The sequence below is a fragment of the Miniopterus natalensis genome, chromosome 7 (assembly GCF_054644295.1).
Source record: "Miniopterus natalensis isolate mMinNat1 chromosome 7, mMinNat1.hap1, whole genome shotgun sequence".
Taxonomy (NCBI): domain Eukaryota; kingdom Metazoa; phylum Chordata; class Mammalia; order Chiroptera; family Miniopteridae; genus Miniopterus; species Miniopterus natalensis.
In genome coordinates, this window is record NC_142087.1 from 15681038 (window position 1) to 15696900 (window position 15863).

A 15863-nucleotide genomic window follows, 5' to 3' on the forward strand; every position below is an offset into this window, starting at 1 on the left:
TGGCCTGGGGTCTGACTGGCCTGGGATCTGACGTCGAGCGGGGCTTGGTGAACGCTTGTTTCCCAGCATGGGGAAAGGTCTGGGGTACAGTGTCCTCAGCCAAGTCTCCTGTAACCCAGGCCTCTATCAGTCCCCACTCTGAACATGGAAGAAGGGAACAGGTCTCTGGAGCTGGCACAGGACTAGCATGTTGACTGCAAAGGGCCCAGGTTCCTCCACCTCCGACTCCAGGAGCTCTGGGCTGATCCCATGCAGCCATCTCCCCACAGCAGCTAACACCTAGCCCAGCATGGGGCCTCCCACTCCTTAAACCCCTGTAGGGCTGCCCTTGGAACCCAAACTCCTTCCCAGGAGAGGGGCCTAATGATTCCTAGGCTGGAGCCAGAGGTCCTGAGTCTCCCCACCCACTTGTCAAGTGGGCCAAGGATGGGTTTACAGGCATAGTCACTTTCTCCTGGGCGCAGCCCTTCAGACACCCCCATGGGAGGGCTTCTGCTCCCACCCACCCCCAGGCCTCAACTGCTTTGAGCCTGTGCCCTGAGTTCCTGGTGCATGCCAAAATGAGCATGCACTCTTGCATGATGGGTGGAGGCATGTGTGTGTGCAACACGTGCGCGGGAGGGCCCTGCTGCATGTCCTGCATCGTGCACAAGGCCCCTGAGCATGTTCACTTGGAATGCCAGGGACATGGTACCTTTTCATGACCGTGTGTATCCATATGTCTTTCTACACGTGTGCTGGTATGTTGGTCTGTCTTGTCTCCCCTTGTAGACAGGAAGCCCCGAGCCACACGCCAACAGGCACTCTGGGAAGGTGACGTCAAGACTAGCCCAGCATAACTTGGGGTTCCTGGCCCTGCTCCAGGAGTCCTTCAGCCTGCAGCCCCCACAGAGGAGGGAGGATTGACCAGCGCAGGGGTGGGGGTCCAAATGTCAGGGATCCAGGGGGCCTTGTTTGCAACGTAGAGGACTCAGTGCTGCGTGGGCGGTTAGGAGGCCCTGCCCCGATGCCTGTGTGACCTTGGGCAAGGCCTTTGCTCTCTGTGGGACACAGTCACTCATCTGGAGAACATAGGGTTGGACTGATGATTTCTGGCTGCCCTGAGACTCTGCCAGTCATTTTAAGTCTAGTGGCAGGAGCCAGCTGTGGCCAGAGCCTGGCAGGCCCTTGCTCAGTCCTGGGTGCCCTGCTGAAGGGTGAGAAGAGAAGCCATGCTGGGCAGCAGCCCCAGCGAGAGGATGACGTGGCCCGGCCCGGCCCTCCCCACGGCCCCCCCAATGCGCCCTCTCTCCTCAGCCCCAGGGACACCACCCATCCCACCCCTCACCCGGACCCGCAGCCTCATGGCCATGTCCCTGCAGGGCAGTAGACGGGCCTCTGCTGGATCCCGCAGGTGAGTTTCCCCCTTGCCCAGAGCCTTGGCCTCAGAGAATGGGAGGAGGGAGGGTCCCACTCTGCACCAACTTGCAAGTCATTTCCCCAGTTTCCCAATCTTTAAAATGGGCTTGCAAACACTCACCTCCTCCTGGAACTATTTAAGGGTTCAAATAACACGGTGGATATAAAATTCTCTGAAGACTTAAAACACTTGGTTCCAGCCCACGTCTGTATTGTTATTTGAGCTTCGCAATTACGGAGGGATGTCGTGCGGCCTTCCTCACAGGCTTACTTGGCCTTCCTTGATTTTTAGCCCTGTGTGCTCCTCCTCCTGTCTCTACTCCTGCCTGCCCCATTCGCCTCCACCTGTGACTCAGTCCATGCAGGGACCTTCTCCTCCGGGTGTGGGGACCCTGGAAGTTGAGGCCCCTTTAAGGGTAGATGGGGCCCCACCCTTGGCATGCAGCCCTGCCCAGCCTCCACTCTTGTTCTGGGGAGTCAGGAGGACGGGCCTCCTTCTGGTTTTCCATCTTGATTTGCACTGTCTGTTCTGTCGCCCCTGTCTGTGCGTCCCCATTTCCCCCTCTGCTTCTCTCCCGGCGGTGACCCCGAAGTGGGGGCCCTTTGGGTCGCAGCGGCCTGGCGGTGTTCGCCCAGTGTCCGCAGCTGCCCACCAGCCAGAATGAGCACCTGCCCCTTCTTCCTGCCTCCAGGCGCACCTCTCCACCCGTGAGCATGCGGGATGCCTACGGCACCTCTTCTCTCAGCAGCAGCAGCAACTCAGGCTCCTGCAAGGGCAGTGATGGCAGCCCCACGCCCAGGTAACCAGCCCCTCCCCTCCAGCCTGGCCTGGCTCAGCTGACTGGGAGCCTGGGCGCCCTCGGGGAGGGGGAAAGTTGGTGTCCTAACCACCCCTACACTCACTGGCTGTGTGACTCTGGGTAGGTCACTTCCTCTCTCTGAGCCTCAATTCTTGTATCTGTGAGATGAGTGTGATGATATCCAACTGTACACATCCAAAGCCAGTGTCTTAGACAAACTAGGAGTGATGCTTTCAGAACAAGGAGCCAAAGGCAGGCAGCCCTCTGAGCATCAGAGGCCCCAACTCCTGCCTTCCTGCTCCTCCATCCTCGGTGTGCAGCTCTTGTCCTTGTTGCTACAAGGTGGCTCCTATACCTCCAGGCATCAGGTTGATGTCCAGGAAAGGAAAAGCTAGAAAGCCCAAAGCCCCCTGTCTGCCGGCCCCCAGGGGCTCATGTCTCCTGACAAGGGACACCTTCCCTGGAAATACTGTGTGCACCTTGCTGGCTGGAGCTGGGCGATGTGACTGACTGGCTGCAGGACCAGCAGCGAGGGGAGAGTTAGTGTTCTCCCTGGAACAGTGCTGGAGGGCAGCTCGCAGTCCTGCCATCTTTCTTTCCTCAGGGGGACACTGTAAGGGTGGCAGAGGTGAGTGGCTTTGGAAAGCAAAGTGTGTGACAAAGGCCAGGCTGTGCTCTCAGGAAAGATGAACGGAGACTTGAAAAGCAGGATTGGGTTGGGGAGCCAGCTGAAGGGGAGCTCGGGGTCCTCAAAGACCAGGAAGTTAGTGCTGTAACGACGGCACAATCCTATTTCCCCAGCAGTGAAATCCAAGTGAAGACAGAAGAAAGTGGGCTTGGGATTCAGTCACTTGCCATCTCCAAGTCTGCATCCTGTAACACTGAGCTAACAACCCAGAGGCTTCAATGGGTTGATGCCTGTAGGTGGCCTGTAGCTGGCAACTGCCGGCGTTAGGACTCTGGTTCTACATGAAAGTCATGGGCCAGAAGACTCGGGTCTGCCGCCCCCATGGCCAGAGCACCCCTGGGAAGGTTTGTCTTGCCCATTCCAATGGAGAGGGTGTCATTTGTGTGAAGCAATGTCCAGATCGTGCTGACGCAACAATTCTCAGAGTTTCCACCATGACATGAGCGATGGGTGACACAAGTGATGGGTGACATGTGTGATGGAAAACACATGTGCAGGATCCATGCCCCAGCTTCTGTTTGTGACCCCACTCCAGAAACTGGGGCACGAGAAGATGGATACGTACACTTATTTAAAACATACATTGGCAACTTGAATACCTTTTCTTTCAGTAGCAGATGTTTGCAATGCATGTCATAGCTGCAGCCCCCAAGGCAGTCCCACCCCTGAGGCTGACAGCTGCTTCTGTGGAAGGGTCTCCTCTCCCTCCCTGAGAGCTGCTGCTGCGGGGTGAGCAGGGGCCGCAGCTGTGGCCTCACTGCAGGTAGCTAGGCATTCCAAGTCATCAGTAGCTGAAAGCCTTGAATTATACTATATTTCTCTTCCTATATATATAAAATTTTCCCATAAAGGTAGAGCTAGTGACTAAAAATGTATGAGTTTTAAATGGTATATTGAAAAAAACACTCATGAAAGCAAATGGAAAAGTTAAAATAGTTACTTCCTCTCTGAGCCTCACCACTTACTAACTTCTCCCCCACCCTGGACTAGGGAGAAGACCTCCTTTTACTCACTACAGAGCTGTGCCCCTCTAGTCAAAGTCCTTGTAGGGTCCCAGGATGTCTACAGGACCAGTGCGTGGGGCTTCAGGCCACCTGAGGTGCCCGGCTCTTGCTGGCTTCTTTTTTGGAAAGAGTTTTCTTAGAGCCCACCAGAGGAGTACCCCCTGAGCTCCCACCCCACACCATGCCTCTGTGCTTTGCCACAGAAAACAGGAGCACATGTGACTTGGCTGGAGTTAAACGTAGGAACCACTAGTTGAGTACAGAGAAGGGAATCATTCCTTTTTCTCTACTTCTATTGCCACTTTCTCTTCAACAGTTTACAACTAACAAGTATGTTTTCCTCAGTAAACAATAGACAGCTTCTACAAAACTGTTAAAACTGCCTCCAACCTGGCTGCTGCAGCAAATGGCCCTCACCAGGGCCTCTCTTTCCAGGCCCTTAATATGTCATTGCCTCTCCCTGGACCTAGGGAGTTCCGTCCCCTAAAGGAGCAGAGTTGGGTGGCAGCAAGTCCCCTGCCAAGTTGGGTGAAAACATGCCAAGATCCAAGGGAGTTTCTTTATGAACAGGATAGCTGGCAGGCAGGAAGCTGTGATTGAGGAAGTGGGACCATGGTCTGTTGGTGAAGTTGGGGTGCCCTCCTTCCCTGGGTGAAAGCCTCGGCCCTCCCTCCTCCTCTGTGTTGGTAGGACCAGGGTGTGCTCACTGTACACACATCTGTGCCACCTTATGCTGGGGAGCATGTGGCCTCTGGAGCAGTGCATATCCAACCTGCTGCCACAGCAGTGTCCACATTTGTTCACATGTGCACAGAGTAAAGGAGTGCTTGCATTTGTATGAATGCATGCATGGGGTGATGTCCTCACACATGCAAGTGCCTGTGAGGGCAGCAGAGAGATTCTGGGGATGCTCAGGCATGGGTGTGTACTCACATATGTGGGCATGTACTCAGATGTACACTCCAAGTAAGCGTGTGTGCAAATGACAAAGAGGGAGAGGCCCTCCACCCCGGCCTCCAGCCCCAAACTCGTGCTCCGGTTTGGGAGACTGGACACCTGAGCTCTCTCTGGGGCTGGATTGATGGAGGTGTAAGTATGTTCTGTAGTATGCCTCCCCACCCCAACTAGAGGAGCCCGGGGCTCCCCACCCTGACACTGTGGTCTTCACTCAGGAGAGCTTTAATAAAACCCACCTTCCAGAAAAAGATGGGGTGTTATCAAGCCCACACGGGCCCTATCCAGGAGGCCTGGCCTGGAGCCCTCTGGTGGTGGGGGACCAGGGTGGTGAGGCTGGCGTCCTCTTGCTCCCTGGAGGCACAGGGCCTGTGCCTTGCTCCCCTCTTGTCCCTCCTGGCTGACGACAGCCCCCTTGCAGGCGCTCCATGAAGTACACGCTGTGCAGCGACAACCATGGCATCAAGCCACCTACCCCCGAGCAGTACCTGACCCCACTGCAGCAGAAGGAAGTGTGCATCCGGCACCTGAGGGCCAGGCTGAAGGACACGCAGGATCGGCTCCAGGACCGGTGAGCAGGCGACCAGGGGACCTGGGGCAGCCCTCGGCAGCCCTGGGGACACACTGCACACTCGGAGGAGCGAGGGCCCTGGGTATCTCTGGGAGGAAGGAGCGGCTGGGGGCTCCTTTCCCAGCAAAGCCCAGCTGGAGCCCATTTCCAGAGCACCGGCAAGCCCCTGCACTGCCCTCAGCTGTTCTCTTTGATGACTTCAGGTAGCTGCCAGCTGCCTGGCCCTGGGCCGCCTGGCACTTGCCTCTTCTCTCGGGAGCAGCTGTGTGCCAGTTTTTTGCCTTCTTTGCCTTCTTGAGCGCCACCCTGTTTCACCCCTCTCTCATTCGTCCACCTCTGCTCTCTCCACTTGAGGGAAGACGTAGAATTTTCAGCCGCCCCCTCCCCACATTGAAGGTGGTCATTCCTCTCATAAAAACCAAAGCTGTCCACCACCCTCTCCCAGGGTCTCTGGCCAAATAGCCCTTCATTTAAAATTTCCCCAGCCAGCTTTAATAGGAGGCCACATCCTTTTCTATAGAGCAGATCATAGGTTTCATTTAGTTGTTTTATGTTAAGACTTTTAAGGATGTATTAGGTTTCTATAGCACTAGCATTTTTAAATTGAGGCTCTTTATTGTCTAGCCTGTTCTGTAGGTAATGGATTTAAATATGGACAGTCTGTATTTTGGCCTGGTATTGGGGGGGGGGGGGTGCTGTGCTGTCTCTCACCACCATTTCTCCTTCCCCCACCCAGGAGGAGGCTTCTCCTGTCTTCACCACTTGACCCCTGTCCCACCCCCCACTTCCCCTGGGGAGTAAAGAGAAAAAAGGGGTCACTGAGAAGTTCCTCCTGTTTTTAGCTCTGTGAGGCAGCAGCAGGCCCTCTGACCTTGGTGACAGCCCCCTCCTTGCCTGTCCCTCCCTGGTGGCAGTGCCAGGCCAGGTAATGAGCATGTGTGTGTCGTCTGCCCACAGGGACACGGAGATCGATGACCTGAAGACACAGCTCTCACGCATGCAGGAGGACTGGATCGAGGAGGAGTGCCACCGTGTGGAAGCCCAGCTGGCCTTGAAGGAGGCCCGCAAGGAGATCAAACAGCTTAAGCAGGTCATCGACACTGTCAAGAACAACCTGATTGACAAGGATAAGGGGCTGCAGAAGTACTTCATGGACATAAACATCCAGAACAAGAAGCTGGAGACACTGCTGCACAGCATGGAGGTGGCCCAGAATGGCATGGCCAAGGAGGACGGCGCCGGGGAGTCAGCAGGCGGTTCTCCCGCCCGCTCCCTCACCCGAAGCTCCACCTACACCAAGCTGAGTGACCCAGCCGTCTGTGGGGACCAGCCCCCTGGGGACCACCCTGGCTCCTCCACTGAGGATGGGGCTGACAGTGGCTTCGTGGCAAATGATGACACAGTGAGCCGGACGGATGCACTGGAGGCCAGCAGCCTGCTGTCATCGGGGGTGGACTGTGGCCCTGAGGAGGCCTCACTGCACAGCTCCTTTAGCCTGGGTCCCCGTTTCCCCGCCAGCAACACCTATGAGAAGCTGCTGTGTGGCATGGAGGCTGGCGTGCAGGCCAGCTGCATGCAGGAGCGTGCCATCCAGACAGACTTTGTGCAGTACCAGCCCGACCTAGACACCATTCTGGAGAAGGTGACCAAGGCCCAGGTCTGTGGGACAGGTCCCGAGTCAGGGGCCAGGTGCCCGGAGCCGGAACCCCACCCCCCAGGGCCCAGAGACCCCAACTCAGCAGTGGTGGTGACGGTGGGTGATGAGCTTGAGGCCCTGGAGCCCATCACCTGCGGGCCAACCTCACAACGGCCTGGTGCCAACCCCAACCCCAGCCTGTCGGTGAGCGTGGCGTGCCCCGTGGAAGACGAGGAGGAGGCAGACTCAGCCGAGAAGGAGCCCAAGAGCTACTGGAGCCGACACTACATTGTGGATCTGCTGGCCGTGGTGGTGCCAGCTGTACCCACAGTGGCCTGGCTCTGCCGCTCCCAGCGGCGCCAGGGCCAGCCCATTTACAACATCAGCTCCCTGCTGCGGGGCTGCTGCACGGTGGCCTTGCACTCCATCCGCAGGATCAGCTGCCGCTCACTGAGCCAGCAGGGCCCGAGCACGGCAGGCGGGGGCTCCCAGCTCTGAGGAGGCCTTTCCTGGCCAGTGGCTGGGGCGGCCTGACCGCTGATGTAGGGGTGCCGTCCTCCCTCTCATGTATTCCTGTGGGCATCATCTTATTTATTTAGTTTTGGGTTTGGAAGTGGATTTTCCAGGATGTTAACAGTGTCAGGGGCTGGGAGTTGGAGTTGGAGGAGGTCATCCCAACATCCTGGACAGGAGAGAAGGGAAGAGAGACCAAAGGCAGGGAGGCACACTGTTGGACAAAGTGCAGAGAGGAAACGTGATGAAGTCCTCAACCCAGCCCCATCTGCCTGGCCCTACACAAGGGCAGCCCCTGCTCAGGAAGTCTCTGGTGTATTGATCTGGAGAGGCTGGGCCTCAGTCGCCCACTTTAGCCTCCCATCCCCCACGCCTCCACATCCTGTTCAGTTCCCTGATCACTCCATGCCTTCCCCTTGCCCTCAGGGCAGCTTCTGGACCAGTATTATCTCCTCAGATGGAGGCAGCTGCGACCCAAAGTACAGACACCTGACCCAGGACTCCAAGCAAGGTCTGGAACTGCTGGGCCTGGGCTGGAGCTCCAGCCTGCTCAGACTTTCCCGCTTGGGTGGAAAGATGGTAATGGGCAAGAGGTGGCAGAGGGCAGGGTGGGTTCTGCATCTGTCTGTCTATCCCATACCTTCCCTACAGTCCATTTTCCTCCTGGCGCTTCTGGGCGTGTCAGCTAATTCTTCCTGTAAGAGCTGAGCCAGACAGGCTCAGTGCTGGGGTAGGAATGCTTCCTCCAGAGAGTGCCAGCACGAGGAGAGGAGGCAGGAGCTGGCAGCTCAGGGGCTCCTCCAGCCTGCAGAGATGAAGCCCTGTGGTCTAGGAGGCCACTTGGCTCAGCAGTCCTCAGCTGATATGAGAAGCCAGAGGCCATGATGGCCCCTGGAGCTCTCCCCAACTTTGGGGCCTCAGGCTCAACTTCTGCTTTGCACTGTGTTCACTTTGGGGTTTGGTTCTCATGCATCTCCGGACCTCCTGCGAGGGGGCTGCTTACTTTCTAGGGTGAGGGTCCTTCAATCTTATCTGCCTCAGGGGGGATTACGGCAGGATGAATGGCGAGGTGGGGCCCTGAAGCCATGATGTTGTCCAGGCCAAAGCAGGTGCCCTGGGATGTTCCCTGGGTTGGGGTGGGGTGGGGCCGGTGGGAGCCCTGCAGCCTTCCTGCTCCCAACCTGAGCCCAGTAGGCCTGGGAAGGTACATTGTCCTCCCTCCTCTTCCAGGACCACATCTGGGCCCCCCAGAAAAGCTGCTGATATTTTATTACCATTATTATTTTACAAAGTAAACCCAATCCTTTTTCCCTTCAGGGCTTATACCCACCCGGTGGTCCCCCTACTCTTCAGAGTTAAGCCCCACATTTAGGGGGGTTGGTGGGACTGTGTCCTACTCACCCCTCTGGCCTAGGGACCACTCTGGTTCTCTGCCAAGGTTGCTTGCCCACTTGCTGCTCTGGCAGTCGTTGCCTGACTCATGGGCTCTGCCCTTCCTCTCTGTGCCCTCTACTCGAGGGGGCGGCACCTGCATGCACTGGGAGTGGGCGGCCACCCAGCCATCGGGGCAACAGCCCCTCTGCCATGCGCTTGTGCCTCCAAAGCTCCCCCACCTCGGTCAGGGCCTTAGACCAGCCATCCTTTGTGGAGCAGCCCCTGCCCCAGCCGAACCAAACCTGAGCTCCTGGGGCCTAGCCAAGGCTGCCCCAAAGACACTGGGGTCGTGGCGTGGAGGGGCAGTGGATAAACCCAATCCAAAGCCAAGTTGGGACAGGGCACCAGCCCAGCCTCCTGTGCCGTGTACTTACAGAGCTGCATAGTGTCTCCTTAGAAATAGTCAAAGCTTTGCCGAGAAAATAAATGTATGACTGTTTGACAGCATAAAACCTATGTATTTTTCACCACTGGAATTTAGTGGAGCTGCGCAGCCCCTCTGCTCCTGTCCGTCTTGTTGTCTGTGGCCTTCCTATTGTGTCTTGTGTGTTGGTGGACGTGGTCAGGGCTGGGCCATAGTCCATGCTGTCTCTGCTACTGGAGAAGCCACTGGCAAAGGGCTGGCTGGGGCTCGAACCCAAGGCCTCTGGATAAGGTGTATCCAGCCGCCACCCTCTCTGCCTCCTCTGGCCTGAGACCTGCCTGTCTGGGTCACAGGGGCCCTTGCTCACAGCACTGAAGGTCCTCTCGGGAGGGAGGGGTCTGGTGGGGCCTTCGACAGGCTTTTTTTCTTTGTGTTAGTGGAGGAAGCGGCTTCCCGGCAGCCCTGGGAGTGACCCTGGGACGATGTGTGCGTGTGTGTGCTCAGTGTCCGCATCTATGCAAAAGGTGCAGCGCTGCCTGTGTGGCTCCAGGCGGTGGAGGCACAGCGGCCTGTCCCCCGACTCTGCAGGGCACAGAATGTGGGGCCGCGGGGCAAGGCCAGGGGCCGGGGCTGTTGAGTGCTCACTCTCCAGTTACCTGCTTAATACCTCCTGCTGTTGGGCTGTGACCTTTCCCTCCTGCCCTCTGCTTCTGGAGCAGAGATCTTTGGGGCCTCCCCTTCCCCAGCCTCTGCCAGAGCTGATTAGATCCTAAGGGACAGTGTTTCCAGGAGCCACTTTCTGGAACTGCTAGTCCTTTGGAGCCCAGTGGCCGGAAGTGTCTTCTTAGTTGTAGGGCCCAGGCCAGAGCGTCCCTGCTGCTCCTCTGGTCCAGGCTCAGGCAGAAATCAGAGTCGGGGCCAGGGCTCTGCACACACAGCTGGCCTCGAGTGGAGTTTACTGAATATTTCCCAAGGGTATAACTTAGCTTTTCACTGAACACCCTTCCCAATCACCATCACACAGGTATCTGACAGCACCTTGGGGACGGATGGGCAAATGACAGGGTTCTGGGGCAAAGATCTACTGAGGGGCCTTTGCCCAGTGACCTCATGATCCCCTCTGACCTAGGGGCACAGTGCAAATGAGTCACAGTGCACTCTTATATTCAGCCATCCCCTTGACAGCATTCAGGGGGTCCGGGAAGGGGGGAGGTGGGGAGGGGCATCTACTGTGTCTCCTTTGTCCTTTTGTTCAGAGTTGTGCCTGCAGCAGACAGCTCTGAATTAAAGCATGAAAACACACAAGACCCTCGGCCTGTTTTCTTTATATCGTCTTTTTTCTGAGGAGGTGGGGGTGATAAGGGGGCTCAAACTGTCACTCCTGCATAGAGACAGAACACGTACCCTGGAAGGAGCCCAGTGGCAGAGATCTTTTCTATGTCAAGGGAAGGGGATATCTGCAGGCTGGTTCAGCTCTGCTGTGCAGCTGCTGTGGGCAGCCAGGGCCCACGCCCTCGTGGGGGTCAGACAAAGGATCTAGAAGCACCTCCCTTGGTGCTCCTGAGGGTCAGACCCTGTAAGCGCATCGCATTCCTCCTCCCCAGCGCCCCTGAACAGCTCTCACGCCCATTCTGCACATGCAGAAGCAGCCTGTGGCCAATGAGCAGGGCTGCTCCAAAGCCGGTGGCCCTCTTCCAGAGTCCCACACTGTCCCTCTAGTCGTCATCCCTCCTCTCACCCTTCCTCGGACTGGCAGGCAGCATGTGACAGTAGCAGAGCCATTAACTGCTCTTGGAGGCAATGTGTAGAAAAGGCCTTGGTCTCATGATTGCTTAAAAGAAAGCCAGCCCTGGCATTTCATGGAACTGAAATTCTGCAATTTTCAGTTACTTCTGAGGAAGAAATTTAAAATCAAAGCTTTATTCAAAAGACAGGAGTTATGGCTATGTACAGTTAGTGACAGAGATCAAGTAAAGGGGGAAAAACTCTCACAAAGAATGTATTTCTGTTCTCTCAATAAGTAGGACTGTTTTTCTGATAGAGGCAAAATCTTGAAAGGGACTCAGCTGCAATGCAACTTCAAGAAGTGTTTAGCTGGCTGCCTACATGCCGGCATTTAAACTGGCACAAAGACCCGGCTGCCTGTGGGCCCTGGCCCTGCCTTAGTCTAGTCAAGAGTCAGGCTCCAAGGAGGCCTGTGTTATAAATGACAGGCAATGTGATCTGATGTCACCCCACTTGGAGCACACCCCCATCAAGACCCCCATCCCGGCTCCCAGGCGGCAGGCCCCTGAAACTCATCCTTGAGGGGCTCTTCCTTTCCTGCAGGAGGGTGGGAGGGCTCAGCTGCCCTCCTGTGACGGCAGGCATCTGGGATGGCGTGGTCCATGGTGTAGTGGAGCACAGCCTGGGACAGCCTAGATACAGCAACGACGACAGTGGCCAAACCCAGCAGTGCCTTCCCCTCCCCCACAGCCTCTGCATCCCACTTGGGCCTTCACTTTTATTTCTAAGATTCCAAATCACTCGAAGCCACCAGCCACAGTGAAGGGAGGGTGGTGGGGGAGGGCAGGCTGGGCAGTGCACTGTGTGAGCCTTGAGGAAGCTGGGGCAGCGGAGAGGAGGGGAGGGGAGGGGGAGAAAGAAGGGGAACAGCCTTACTTTTTGACCATGTGCTCATAGATCACAGCTGGGATGATGGTCAGTGTGACAACGTTCCCGGCCATCTCCAGAATCTTCATGACCTCTTTGTCCTAGAGAGGAGGCAAACAAGCGGTCACCCTGGGGGCCAGGGGAAACTCTTCGGGCAACTCTGTGGAAGGGTCAATGTGGCCCCTGACACCTGACTTCAAGGGTAGGGCTGCCCCTCAGGTGAGAGTTCCAGGCAGACACCTAGGTGAGGCCTTGCTTAAGCAAGAACGTGGGGCTCCCCCTGAGGATCCCCTCGGTAAAATGAGTGTGCCACTCCCAACCCTCTAGGGCCAGTCCCATGGGCCTGACATAACAGGGCCTTACCAATGTCACTACTCTCCTTCTCTCCACAGAGGCCCTGGAATCTCACCATGCCACATCTTCTATCCCATCCCCCTGGTCCCAGTCATACTCGGGTTCTGGCCTCAAACCAGCAAGAAAATAGCCATCCAGTGGGGGGCAGGTGCACCCACCACCCACTGGGCCCCTGTTGGCCAGCCAGCCTGAGCTGAACCCACATGGGACTCCTTCCCCTTACACCTTAGTAAAGTGAGAAAGGCCTGCAGAAGCCATTGAGATCCTGGGGAGCACAAGAAACAAAAGTCTCTATGCAAAGTGTGCCCAACAGTCCAAAAGCTAAAATGGTGGCAACAGAAGAGCCTCTGGCCCTTACTCAGAGACCAGTGACCTCGACTTTACTCATATCTCTAACTTGATTTGTATTTTCTTAGTTTTTCTGGGATAAATGGGAGAAGACGTGCTAGACAAGACTAGTGATGGCCAGAGTGAAAGTAGATGAACTTTGAAAAGGTAATCTCAAGAAGCATAGCTATCTGGGGCCATTCAGAAAGGGGACAAGCCCAATCCTAAGAGCCTCACACACTGTGGTTGGCAGGATAACAAGTCTGTAATGAAGCCTTGAGCCGCCAAGGAGAGGATCAGCAGCACATGTAGAATGACTGCTCCTCACAGTAAGATCAATGAGCTACAATGCTTTCAAAGGATGAATTCACCAATATCTGAGAGCCGGCTACTCAGAATTGGTATGTGTCCTCAGCTTTTTAGGTATAGTGGGTTCCCTTTGGATGATCACACCTGATCCCCAAGGGGAGAGATGCAGCAGGAGGGATCTTGGACAGACATTATGAAGAACTTCCTGATCACAGTGAGCCAGCAGAACCAGCCTCCAGGGAAGGTGGGCGAGACTGTCAGGCACAGGGAAGCAGACATGTGACAGGAATGGCTTGGTGATGGCCCTTGTGAGGGGTGGAGAACTGGCCTAAAAGACTGCCAGCTGTGGAATGAATGCCACCATCCAGGCAACTTCTGCCCGGGGAACCCTACCACCTGAGCCCAAAGCCCAGGCCACAGGAGGGGAAGGGACCCTCACCTAAATTACATCTGGGATGAGAACCACTCTCATCAAGTCAGGAAAAAATTACTTTCATTCATTCAGGGACCAAAAGCCACATGACACATCACCCTCTGCAGTCCATTCCCTGAAGGCACCCACCCCTCAGTCCATGTCTGCAGCACTGACTCTAGACCACTGGCTCCCTCTTATTTTTCAAAGATGAAAGTTGCGACGCACCACCCCTCAAAAAATGAACAGAGGTCAGAAACAGATTTCTGAAGAACAGCATTCTAAAATATTCTTGTTACGTGATCCAGGATGCAAACAGAAGTACCCCACAAAGTAGGGAGGTAGTCATGCAGCCACCTGGGTACCTGTGGCCTTTCACACCTCCTCTTTCTGTCACACCTTTGACCTTCATGTGTTAGTATCAACAGCTAATATTTACTGAGCGCTTATTATGTGCCCAAAGTCCTATGTACTTATTGTCTTATTGACTCCTCAAAGCAACCTCAGGATGAAGAAACTGAAGCTCGGATGGAGGCAGTAGCCTGCCCACAGACATGGGCTCTCCCTCCCACCACCCAGCAGGCTCTCTGCTCCTTAAGTTCTGGGGCAGAGCCCAGCCCCGGACCTACCTTCAGCAGGATGACATTCTGCCCATTCACTTCCCACACACAGTGGTTGGTGAGGAGCCCACTGCGGGCCATAGAACTCCCTTTGACTACAGAGGCCACCTTCCCCTTCTTAATGATGAAACCAACGTGGCCAGTGCTGTCCTTGTGCATGGTGACAGTCCGCTGGAATGGCCTGTGGGGAAGGGACAGTGAGCTGGGCCTGTGACGAGGCTGGAGGGGAACAGAGAGGCTCCTGCAACTGGCTACTCACCTGTTCCAAACAACCATGATGATCTCCACTGAGGCCCTCTTCACTGCCCGGTGTGCTTTGTCTGTGCTCCACCCAGCACTGTCACGCCCATCAATCTGCAGGATCTGGTCCCCAAAGCACAGCCCCACAAGGGATGCGGGAGTACTGACCTGGACCAACTGCACAAAGAGCCCCTGGGAGAGGCAAGGCCCGAGTCAGCTCCCCTCCCCCAGGGCCAGGTCTCTCCTCCTAGCTGTTATTTCCTCCTGATCCTCTGGGGGCCTACAGGGCACTAAGACTACAGCTCTGCCAACAGGTACATTGGTTACCTCATTTTCCTGGGGAGGAAACACTCCAGGCCACACAGCTAAGGAGCAGCTGAGGCAGAATTTCAACCCTGTCTGGAGGCTGCACCCCCAACCACTGGACTGCACCGCCTCTCACAACAGCATCAAGGACATAAGAAGAGCCACCTGGCAGCCAGTGAATTGGGGGACATGGGGAAAGGAGGCTTTGAACAACAGGAGCCCCTGAGAGGCAGACGGAGGACACCTGCTGCAATCCAGTCCCAGGCCTTGGGCCTTGGGACAGGGGGTAGAGAGGAACTGCTTGGGCTTGAGGGTTAGGTGGGCTTTGCTTCCAGCACTCTCTGCACCTTCCTCACTGTGGACGACTCACCCCCATGCCCACCCGCACCCCGCACTGCCCTCCGCGGTTGCTGGTCTGTGCAGCCAAAACCCAGGCGCAAGGAGCGGGGAGCTCAGGTGGCTCAGGCTGTTCACCGATGCTGTCCAGCGCGTCGCCCCCTGCCGCCCGACCCCCAGCCCCACCTTGTCGATGGCCCGCAGTCGCAGCCCCGTCTTGCCACGCTAGTCCTTGCATAGGTGGATCTCACGCACCCTTGGCTTGATCTCCGCACGCCACACACCCAGGCTGCTCCCGGACACCGGCGCCACCACCTGGCCCGGCAAGGGGCCCGAGACCACTGTCTGCAGACACCAGGGGAGGAGAGGGTCAGCCGGCCCCTGGGGCCTCAACAGGATGGGGAAAGGACTATGGAACGTCTCTGAGGCCCCTCCCACCCGCAGGTCACACTCTTCTCGGCTGCAGCTGAGACAGGACATGACTCCATGAGGCCACTAGGGGGCATAGAATCCACGGCCTTGAAAAGCAGTCAGGGAAATGAGGAAAGAAGGGGCTACACAGAAAAGAGGCCCTCATCTTCCAAGGCTAATTGATATCAGGAAAAGACCAATTTAAAATTCACTTAAAAATAAAAGTAATAGTTCAAAACAATAGTGAACAATGGGAAAAGGTGGGCTCGATTTGATTTTTGTCTGAAAAAATTTAATCTAGAAGTATAAAAATGAGTGCTTTCCCCCTAAGATCCAGAACAAGGCAACATGTCCAAGCTCTCCACTACTATTAAATATAATACTGAAAGAACTAGCCAGAGCAATAAGGTAAGAAAGGGAAATAAAAGACATACCTATCGGAAAAAAAGAAAGAAAATGGTCCCTATTTGCAGAGGACATTATGACCTACTAGAAAATCCCCAGAAATCTATGAATAAACTCCTAGTACTAATA

General features: G+C 55.9%; 2 protein-coding genes across 3 annotated transcripts; one reads left to right on the top strand and one right to left on the bottom strand.

Annotated features, from left to right (window-relative positions):
• Nucleotides 1-1211: 1211 nt before the first annotated feature.
• Nucleotides 1212-7549, top strand: SNPH (syntaphilin). Of its 2 annotated transcripts, none has more exons than XM_087818566.1 (4): nt 1212-1393; nt 1992-2198; nt 5266-5415; nt 6373-7549. In XM_087818566.1, the coding sequence occupies exons 1-4, from the start codon at nt 1212-1214 to the stop codon at nt 7547-7549; spliced, it is 1716 nt and encodes a 571-aa protein (XP_087674692.1). The 2 variants fall into 2 exon arrangements, with proteins under 2 accessions (XP_087674692.1, XP_016077587.1); XM_016222101.2 differs by having other exon boundaries at nt 2091-2198.
• Nucleotides 7550-11616: 4067 nt separating this feature from the next.
• SDCBP2 (syndecan binding protein 2) lies at nt 11617-15398 on the bottom strand. The gene is given in 6 exon segments (XM_016222098.2): nt 11617-11779; nt 12024-12115; nt 14046-14217; nt 14296-14468; nt 15105-15263; nt 15357-15398. Coding segments are annotated over 6 exon segments (801 nt in total).
• Nucleotides 15399-15863: the final 465 nt, after the last annotated feature.